Genomic DNA, 11,195 nt, shown 5'->3' with positions numbered 1-11,195 from the left:
TGAACAGATGCAGACTCAATAAGAGAGGCAGAAGAAGCATTAAAGAGGTTAGATGTAGAAGTAGATGGCTGTGGTTCCTCATAGCAAGACTGAGTAGCTGATGGTGATGAGGTAATTTGGGTCTCATCATTACGTCTTCCTGTACTTGAGGTATCTTTGGTCACATGGCATTGGTTTTCTACATTAGCTTCTGCAGCTGGAAGGGGGGAAAGGGAAGAAAAATATCTGTGCAACAGTCACCACTTCATGGTTTCAAAATTCTAAACTCTCTCAAGAGGGTTAAATTAGTCGTTGGAGCTTAGCTTCTCTTCATGGATCTTGCATTACTTCCTTACCTACTGGCTCTTGCGTTGCTTCTTGTTCTTGTTTTATGTTTAAGGATTCATAAAGATATGCAACATCTGAAAGAGAGGAAAAAATACTGATCAGAAACTTTAAACAAAAATTAATTAACCTTCATCTCACATAAACAACTTCTATTCACAAGTGGCTGCTTCCCCAAAGGGTCTGACAATGGGAAAGGCAAAAAAGGGGTCACCTCTATAGCACAGTGTTAATACTCCTACTTAGGAGGCAATTAGGAACAGCACAGCAAGTTCTTTTCTTCTCAGGAAACCAGGCAGAGCAGCTTTTGGGTGACGTTTAACTTGTGCTAGCCATGGAACCAGAGGCTTAATCATTTCTTAAACCTTAAATCTGTTCCATGTCAGAAGAAACTGTATTTTTACTGATGCTTCAATTAAAATTCTTTGAAGAAGCTTATTATTTATGACTTCACTTCTCAACTTCTTTGATCAATTTTATTTCATTTCTTTGCAAGATACATGAACTCTCAAATATACAGATTAAGACATCCTATAAATTTCATCCAGAAACTAATTTAGTATCTATTAATAAAACCAACTGGATAATATCCATTTCTTCTCCATCCTACTTCAACCTAAATACAGTTCCTAAGATTCCCCTAACTTGCTACTATTTTTTCATTTCCAACCAACTAGAAGCAAGTAAGAATCTTGGTTTGTTTCTTTTTCTGATCAAAAGTTAAAGAGTATTGTCTGCTTCAGACCTATTCAGAATGTCCAAATATGCATACAAAACCTAAATTCTCTCTGTCTCTTTGAAGACAGAGATGCTGAAAAAGCAAAACTAGAAGCTTGGTAATTCAAATACTTCTTAGCCCAAAAGGAAACCAATGACTCAGTTCATTATAAAGTACCTGGAAAATTCACATATCTGAGTTCTTCCAAGTAGCATCAACTGCAATAGCACCATCTTAAAGAGGATTTGTGAGATGAACAAGCCATAGAGACAAAGAAAGCTTATTGCTGCTTCTTGTAGCATGTACATCAGACAGCATAAATCTGTCTGATCTGTCTATATATATAATTAACAGCAACTTCATTAAGGAAGCATTTCAGTAGTGAGTATGCATATATGTAGGATTTTGTAGACTAACAGTTCATATGTCTATTACTGTATGAAAATTGTAAGCACAGTATTTTGTTTCAAATATCATGCTGTAAATATTTCTAATACACCCTCCCATCTCCCACTACACCCAATTATCTTCACAATAATAGGGGAGCTTATGAACATACTAAGTCTTCTATTCACCTTAAAGTTCCTCTTCAGAGCTATCATATGCAGTGATGAGAATTAACATTTAAAATGTCTCTTTTATCTAAAAAACTTTTTCAGAAGTGAGTGCACTCTACTAAAATTTAAATATTACATACTTCACACTTAAAAGAAGAATTGCATGCTAATGGGACAGAGCAGTCAGCTGGGCCACAATACATATGTAAAAACAGAGCTTGCTCATTCCCTCTCTCCCCCGTTTATCAAAGCTGAATCCCATCTGTTATTTCATAATAATGAGCAATTTGATTCTTTCTGTAAATCTTTTAAGTCAGTGTTGGATTTAATGATCCTGTAAAACTGAAGTGAAATGAAATGAAAAGATGAAAACTCTGCTGCCTCGACAGTTATCACTTCCCAAATACTTAATGAACATCTTTAAGACAGATGCCAACACAGATAATTAATGAAATATTTCTTTCCTTCCACTGTAAAACCAGAGCATTTACACCTAAAGTTTGGTCCCTGACTTTGACCCAGTTAAAACATGAAAGAATTACTTCCTGCCCAACAACAGTTTGGCTTATTTAAAAACCTTTAAGGAAGGATCCCAATTAGTTATTAAAAAAACAAACAAACAACCTGATTATGTTATTTCAATTTCACCTTGAAAAGAATCCCTGAAAAGAATTATAGGTATGCTTCTGCTTTAGGGCTACACAACTATTTTGCCAAGTTTACTAATTCTACTTTCACTATAGACTTTTCCCCACCTCCCCCTCATTTTGTCTCTTCTCCTAAAAAAAGCCCAAACCCAACACAAAACAAAACACTTCTGCTGCCTTTCATTCTGATGCCAAAAATTGCTTCAATATGATATGTAAAGTAACACTAACTACCCCAGCAATTTGACTTCTACAAGAAGCACTGAGCATGTGCTCATTAATTACCATTCCATAGATTAGTTCTTCCAAAACTACTTCTAGGCACATTTCAATTTCAGACAGTTGTTGAGACTTGTCCCTGTAAAAACTGGCACATCCTGAATCTCTTCTATAGAGATTTGGTTTTAAACACTAACAAATTATTTATCTTAACATTGAGTAGTTCTGTTTTAATTGTACTGATACTTCTTTTGCCTCATGACTCAAAACTAATGGCTAAACATGTCATTTAAAACATATAATTGACTTACTGTTCTCTGGCTCATTTTTTCTGTAAACAACATAGATCACATCACCAGTCTGTAGAGGGTATGTCTGCTTCTTCACCACTTTCAGTTTATTAATTACTGTTCCATTAGTACTGTAAAGAGAAAGAAAAGATAACTCAGCAAAAATGTTTTCATAATTACATAGGAGGACGGGAAAACACAAGATACTTTCAATGATTGAAGACTATTGGCTCTCAAAACAAACAAACTACAATTGAAAGCCAGAATTTAAAAAAGTCCAGGAAATTACACTGAGTAAGAGAAAAAGGTACATAATTGCCGATTAATGGGGATATTAATGGAGGTATTAGTTAATGCTGATCAATAGAGGTTCCTTCACTATCAGTGATGTTTTATACACAAGCTATTAGTGCTTTATAACAGAGTCCAGTTTATATTGAATAAAGTTTATATTGAATAATTCCAACCCAGTTGCCATAAGTCTCCTTCAGGGCTACAGCATTCTAGAATCTCAGACTTTTGCCATCAAAATCTCAGTAATTAGTACCAAATATAAAAGCAGAGAAAATCTGCCTCTTCCCCTCAGGAAAGCAAGCTTCTGCATGAAATAACAGTAAACCTCTGCTGCCACCTCCTGGAGGCCACCACTTGTGTCCAGGACCCAGAACAGCCTTCCTCTTAACAGCCCAGTTTCCCTCTGGAAGAGGGACGATTATTTTGAAATAAGTACCTTCCCTTCTCATTATTTTTCCTTTAGAAATCAACCTGGAAAAATCTCTTCTCATCTAGTAAAATGTTGAATCAACTAATCCAGCGTAAATAACAAGATACCCCAAAATAAAAATGCTACTTTAAACATCAAGAAAAGAACAGAAGTCTCTGAGTCACAATGGTATTTGCTCGATGAAAGAATCTTCAAGTTTCTCCAACAAGCAAGAAAACTATTTTAAGTTTGCCTTTTACCTCAGCTGCACAGATGATGACTAGCCTGAAAGTCATAAGCACCAAAGAAAAAGCAGAGCAGAGACATTACCACAAGAATGTCAAAGTTTAACAATTTAGAGGAAAAAAGAATTTTAGTCAGTGTTAGAAACTATACTCATTTTTAACTTAACATTGATGCTAGTGGTAATATATTAAAAATACTGTTAAAGAAAAATTGCACCTCCTGTAATTATATAAAAAGTGAAAAGCTTGTAACATTCCCTGAAACCTCTCAAAGGTTCTTTGACAAAACTAAGAAACATCAACTTTGACCTCCTTAGTTTTCCAGAAGGCAAAACCAAAGCATGCATCTCCCATCTGCCAGAAGAGTTTTAGACCTTCTTTTGTTATAAATGAGCTAAACCCAAGTAGCAAGAATTGTCTCTTACTGAGGTTTAGCATCTACAGGCAACCCTTAGTCCAAATATTTCACTAAACATACAGGAGAAAGCCACAATGTACTTAGTGAAGTTGCACTCTTGTGACTGCAAAGTTCCAAGAAGGTTATAAGTGACAGTAACTCAAGTGAGGCATTCTTGGAATAACATTTTTTAATAAATAATAAATCATTTCAAAAAAATCACTACACATCTAGTAACCACTTGTGCTTGATCTCACCAGACAAGCTGCAGAAATAGCTACCCAAGACCTTCACTGCCAAATGGGCTACAAACAGGCAAATCAGTTTTGCAGTTATGCTGACTTCAGTGAGAGTTGGCAAAGTAATTATTCGGCATTCTCAGGCCTAAATTAAGTAGAAACAAACTGATGCTACTTAACACAGAAAGCCATAAACTACTTCAGTTTGCTAATGTATTTAAGAAAAGTTTATTTATACCTCAGTCCACAATCAAAGGGAAAAAAATATCCAGCTACCCCAGATAATTGTATTAGTCTTTCATTTCCAGTTTCAGCATGAGGTATTTCACAGATACTGTAACATATCAGATTAATGTTGTGGCTATTTTTTAACCAGATACACATGATAAATATGACATTTGTGCACTCCTCTGATGTTTCAAATAAAAGTAAGGCCCCCATAAAATAAGCAGAAAGTACAATGAGAATCCTAAATATGAAGGCCATTCATCAGGACTCAATGTTGAATCTGCACCAACTGGCTGTGTAATTTTTGAGGTGGAGAAGAAAAATGGTACTATCAGATATAAATTATCTGCACTGTGAAACAATGTCACAAAAGGTCCCCATGTCACTTTTCTAAGGAGTAGAAGGAAAAAGGGTCAGTCCTTGACTCAATTCCAAGGTGGCTGATGAATCTACAGTTTAATTAATGAACCATATATTACCTTTACTTCCCAATCTCAGATGTTGTGAAGAATTGATGTGAACAAATACATTTCACTAAGAACACACTTACTTTTAAAGAAGGTGAATGATCTATGTGTTTTAAGATACTTTGTTATCTTTCCAGGAAAACGCCAGTCTTGCTTTATAATAATTAGTAGCACTCATCCAAGAAAAGAGTGGTATTGTAAAACTTCTTAGTTAATAGTTTTAGAAGTTATCTGCTATTTAAATCCATATTATCCTGAACACATTGTAAACTGAGTTTTGACTTCTAGTAAGTTACAGAATCCCTTCTGTACTATGTGAGTCTCCATTCTTGTTATGTTTACATGAACAATTTTTTGGGTGAGGAGAATTTAGCAGCAGAAAGGACACCAGTGCTAACTGAAAATGAACATCCAATTTACTCAGGGAAGGTGAATATCTGCTTGATTCTCACAGGAGTATCAGCCTTGTGTTAATACACCTTTCCCACTCTGAAACATCACTTACTACTTAGAATCCTTTCTTAAAAAAAAAAATTAGTGAGAAGACACGAGGAGGTCCTTTAAAAAATTTAGTTGCCTTTAAAATTTCTGTTTCAAAATGGATAATGTTACAATTGCTTTTACTTAAGACAAGCCAACTACTGCCTCCACTGTGCTCAGCTTCTATAATTTATTTTCTTTCAAGCAGTATAAAGCAATTAGTGCATAGTTTGGAAAATAAAGCAAAAACACATCCCAAAAAAGGGCAAATCTGTGAATATTTTATTGTACTATTTGCTAACTCTTGACTTTTGTTACTTCCAAACTTCTATTTACAATTTTGAGTTCTCTACACATTTCCTTTTACCTGCAAATTTATGGTAATTCCTTCCAAAGTAGATCCAATAACTCATTATGCTACCAGGGAGAAAAACAATTCTGGTTTTCTACATATATTTGATTATATTATTTGGTTTAGATGCAATACAGAAACAAAGTCTACTTGGTTCAACTGTCCCACAGTAGCTGCCTCCTTCAATGCATTCCTCTTCACCAGAAAAATCTGAGCTTGACCACAGCAATGTTTCCAAACTATTTTCCACTTTGGAGAAGAAAAAGCTGATGCTGCAGTATTTTTCTGGGACTCTGGGCATCCATAGTGCCAACTGAAACATTCAAAAATCTTCTTTCAGCCTGCTTGATTTTTTGGAGCTTGTCTGATACTTGGCACAAACATTGGAAGACCCAGAAGAGCAGACAGTCTTCTGCAAATAGTCCTATCAACAAATGGTAGCCACATTTCACACTCACAGGCAAGCAGAACACAAAGAATATTAATCTTTTTTGTTAGATGTATGGATCTGTAACATGCATAAGCAGCTAATAGCCAGTACTCCATAGGTGCAGCCTTTCTATAAACTATAATTGTAAAAAGCCATACCTTTTCACTAATATATCAAAGAAAATTAGCTTTAATTTGGCTTTGCTGGTTTTCTGCTGGCTGCCTTGGGGGTGCATGTGTATGTACAGGGAGGGGGGAAAGGCAGGAATGTTTCTGTGTCATTTACACTTCCTTTACTTTGTATTACCATGACATTGGTCTAAACCAATTCTACCAGCTATATGCAACTGTATGATGGATGGTTTTTCTGAAGGATGGTTTTTCAAGCTTAGATTTACAGCTACACTCTGAGCCTGGCGGAGTAGGCAAATATGGCCCATTTTGTTGTTTGAAACATAATGAAATTTGGGATAACACCAGAGAAGGACAATTCTAAGTCATTTCCTTGCCAGCCAAGCTAGGCCTGATATTTTTCCCTAAAATTTAGCATTTCATCCCACAGCTTCTGAGAGTATAGGCCCTCCAGGGATCTATCAAGAGCAAGCTAGAGGAATGGGTTGATGGGAATGTCATGGCATTCAGCAAGGGCTAACTCTAAGTCCTGCACCTGGGATGGAATAACCACCTGCAACAGTACAGACTGGAGACCAACCAGTGAAGGCTCTTGGTAGATCTTATGACTAAGCATAAGCTCATACACCTTGGACTCATGCCCAGGCTTCAGTCAGCAGCACGCTCTGGCAGCGATGAAGGCCTACAGCACACTTGGCTGTATTCACAGGGGTGTAGCCTGAAACTCAAGTGAAGTGATTACTATTCCCATTTACTTGGAATTAATTAGTCTACATCTAAAATACTACATCTAGTTTTGGGTGACCCAGTCCACAAGATAGCCAGCAACATAGCTGAACTAAATGACCTCCTGAAGTCTCTTCCAACATACATGTTCTGTTTGACTTGAGCAAATAAAATAAGAAACACACAGCCCATGTGTAATACCTGGAAGTGGGTTCCTCATCCTGAAACAGACTTCTTTCAGTATCAACATGGCTGCTAATTGATCAAGAGACAGAAAAGGTACCAAGGCGCAAAAATTCTGAGGAAAGAAAAACATTAGCTAAAGCCTATAAATTCTGCCAGTGCCCTCCAAAAGCATGCATGCCATTCAATTAGACAGCTCAAAGGTTTTTCAGAATATTCTTGGAGGGATTCTTGTCAAAAGCTCAGCAGTTGTTTGACACTAACCCTGAGATGCCAGAACAATATATCTAGTTTTGTTTTGGTATGTTGAAACAGGAATTTGGCATGATACCCTTCAAAACCTCAACCATGACATTTCCTCTTTATGTAGGTACATCAACGTATTTAGAAGGGACCCTGTCATCTTTGGGTAAAATGCTTTCCAGACATGAAAAATGGGAGGAGCTTGCAGAAAAGCATTATTTGGTTTTTTACTGACTGCAATAACCTGGCAGAAAAATAATGTCGTTTACAGAAGCATTTTAAAATGTCAAGAGTTCTTGACATGCAATAAACCAGAAGCTTCCTGCAATCTTAGACAAAAAAGTCCTGTCAAAAATGAAGCAAATGAAATTTTGAGGAGAGTTGCAGTCTCCTCCCGGGAAATACCCTTTGATTCAAATTCCTATCAGAAATTTTCTAGAAGAAACTAGAAAACAAACTAAAATTCACTGGAAACAACCCACAACCACTGCAGTGCTATTTGTACTCCCACAGTAGCCTCAGAACTCCACAGGAAACAGTCTCACCAGTACAGCAAGTTCCTGGCCCTCAGTATGTGAAGAAGCAAGTAATTAACTTGATATACTAAAAGTAGATCCACTAAATTAAACTTAAAATTTTAACAGTAGTTCCAGTAAGTTAGGTGCTTAAATTTTTCTACATTAAGGGCCTTAATTCTCCCAACACTAACTTAACACAGAAACATCCAGAAAAGAAATACAATTCAAATAACAGTAGAATCTAGCAAAAATATTTAATTATTAAATTAGATGGAATCAGCTCTAATCTCCATCTGACATCCCTGCCACGACTGCTAGACAACTACAGAACCCACAGTATAGAAGGTATTGGTATTTTGAATACCAGAAAAATGTATAACAAGTACAGATTTTCACTCCACATCTATTTTATGCTTTGAGATCATCATTTCAGGTATTTTCTTCCCTACAAAAGTGCCTAACACAAGGTACATTCATGCTTAGAGCTTTTAAGAATGCTGCCATCACTTTTTTTACAGGTCTAAAGAAATTTGTTACAGAACCATTACACCAACACTATTTTATATGCAGTATACTATGAATTGCTTTGTAGAGAACAAGATATTTAGAAGGAGGAAAAAAAACTAATCTAGATGTAAAAGCAGGAAAAAAATAGAAGAATTTACTATGGATGCTCTGAGTAATGCACAAAGTTTTACTTCACAGACTAAAAAAATCCAGAGTAGAAGTTCACAGAAGAACCAACCTTGTATCTTCCAGTGACACTTGACCAGATTCTTCATCCACTACAATTTTACAGTGATCTCCAGACACCAACTTGTTGCCAGGGAAAGATAAGTCACAACCTTAAAAAGCAAGCAGATTTTCCAGCATGCTTAAAAATACACGTTACTCAGACAGATCAGCCTTCTACATGGCTATAAATGCACAACCAACTGACTCATGTACATCTGCAATAGTTAAAAATGACTGGCATATAGGCAGCAACACAGTCTAGTACAGGAAACATAGATAGCTGCATGTGAGTCAAGCTTATTTCAACCATTACAAGATGTTTTAATTCCCTTTCCCCCCCCCCCAGTTCTAACCCTTACAGATGGAAACTAAATCAATCACAATTACTTTGTTCTACAGTTGATCAATCTAAATTCTAGAGGCATACATCACAGAGCACCCAGCTCTTTTTCCACCCCATTGTAACTGTTTCATTGGATTTAACTTCTGCTTCATCCAGTCTATTGGGGGGAAGTAGCAAAAAACAATGTCTAACAAATGAAAGCATCACTGTTCTATGTTAAAGTATTTTTCTTTTGTTTACTTTAAAACAGAAGCATTCTTCTGTGTTGACAGCACTATTACATTAATAAAGCTGAAGGGAGATTGAAAATCCAGAATAAGATTTAGGGATAACACAGGAGAAGTGGAATGACCACGCTGACATGAAATCTTCCTGTCTACAACTCCAGGGCTCTGAGCAAATTTATTACTTCATTTTAACTACGAAAGTTCAAGGCAATGCTCAAGGTTCCCCACTCACCTACCTCACAAATGACTCAAAGCACTTGCTTTCACAAAAGCTATAATTAACAGACATGATTCACTTCCACCTATTGTTGCTGCACTGTATGTCAGCCTGCAAGAACAACATACCCAGAAAGTAGTAGCCACTACACATGCTGGTGGCAGTTCATCACTAGTCCACTCCTAATATTCAACGAACAATCAACAGCTACAGAGTTAACTGTTGCCACACACCTTGTGATGCCAAGAAGCCCGCTGAAAGTGAGCAGACTGAATTTTACTCAGGACCACAGCAACATTTCCATTCTGTTTTGTGCAGTAAATTTTTACATGGGAGCAGGAAGGACAAAATGCTCTAAACAAGCATTTCTAATGTTCCTGAAGATTTCCTAGGTAATAATTTTGCCCCAAAGTTTGGTATTCTTGTAACCATTCATTTTATTAATCCATTAGCAAACAGTTATGGAAGCAATGGAATACACCAAGATTAACCTTCTTTTCTGCAAGATAACCCTCAACTAGACCTCAATTTGAAGACTTTATCTACAGCTTAGGTAATGATAAGCAATCTAAATGTTTATTACCAAATGTAAACAGGCAAAACATGTTTCCTGCAATACAGTATCTGAATCTCTCATAGAGCTACAGTATCTGGTATCTGTTCAAGCCTATTTACAGAAGGTGACTGGTCAGTCAAATAGCTTGAAATGAAGAATAGGAAGCTGAAAATTAGTGCTGTCAGGGCAGAGTAAAAAAAAAATAAAAATTAAACACTGTGATGATTGTTTTAAATACAGTAAACATTAAATCCTTTAAAATAAAGGAAACTAGCAAAAGCCCTAGTAGGCTCTGGAAACAGAGCTTTCAAGTCCACTCCCAGAGAAACTTTCAGTTCTTGTTGGCAATCTTTACATGGCTAGAAGAATTCAGGGCTTTTATGTGGGCGTTTTCTTTTCTGTGAGGCAAAAGCATTTTGCATTGCAGTTCCAACTTATTTCAACCACAGAAACAAAATGAGAACGTAAACAGGGAGGATACATGGAAACTTTTCTGAGTCAACAATTGTTTTTTCTTATTTGTACAAACTGTTACAGATAACCCAAAAGGCACATTCCCTTTAAACATGCCCATAACGAGTGAGTTAAAAAAGGTCAGTGTAAAACTTCCTCTTCACACAGAGCCAAGAGGTAACTAGGAATAAGGGACCGCCAGGCAAGAGCCTCCAACAGCTGAAAGCACCAAACCCAACTAGTTTCAGTCCCACCTCCCAGTGTTTTTAAGGTCAGGGAGGAGGATCACTGCTGTCCCCCGAACACCGTGCCCTTGTCCCACCTTTCTTCCGACCAATGGTCCACTCTCTTTTCAGCAGCAGGACGTGCGGCTCTGCCTCATCAGCGCCCAGCCGGGTCAGCTTCCCCCAGGGCTGCTGCTGCTGCTGGCTCCGCTCGCCTCCTTTCGAGTGCTCCATTTGGATTCACATCTGACAAAAACAAACAAAGCCAACCCAAACCATCACGCAGCCTCCGGGGCCGGGGGGGAGCAGAGGGTTCCCTCTCCCGGGGGCGGGGGCCGGGGCC

At 37.2% G+C, this 11,195-nt stretch overlaps 1 protein-coding gene across 3 annotated transcripts in view; it reads right to left on the bottom strand.

Moving 5' to 3' along the window:
• Nucleotides 1-11,086, bottom strand: part of CHFR (checkpoint with forkhead and ring finger domains, E3 ubiquitin protein ligase) — a 20,436-nt gene extending 9,350 nt beyond the window's left edge. Inside the window, exons 1-5 of one of the 3 annotated variants that reach the window (XM_009997644.1) lie at nucleotides 10,951-11,086; nucleotides 8,843-8,942; nucleotides 2,777-2,886; nucleotides 336-401; nucleotides 1-196 (exon numbers count right to left, since the gene is read on the bottom strand). In XM_009997644.1, coding sequence (XP_009995946.1) covers nucleotides 1-196; nucleotides 336-401; nucleotides 2,777-2,886; nucleotides 8,843-8,942; nucleotides 10,951-11,086 — 608 coding nt within the window. The remainder of the gene's footprint in view (nucleotides 197-335; nucleotides 402-2,776; nucleotides 2,887-8,842; nucleotides 8,943-10,950) is intronic. The other 2 variants (XM_009997645.1, XM_009997646.1) reach the window with 2 other exon arrangements.
• Nucleotides 11,087-11,195: the final 109 nt, after the last annotated feature.

The sequence above is a fragment of the Chaetura pelagica genome, unplaced genomic scaffold, assembly GCF_000747805.2.
Source record: "Chaetura pelagica isolate M959 unplaced genomic scaffold, ChaPel_1.0 scaffold45, whole genome shotgun sequence".
NCBI lineage: Eukaryota > Metazoa > Chordata > Aves > Apodiformes > Apodidae > Chaetura > Chaetura pelagica.
The sequence above is the reverse complement of the archived record's forward strand: the minus strand, read 5'-3'. Positions and strand labels throughout refer to the sequence as shown.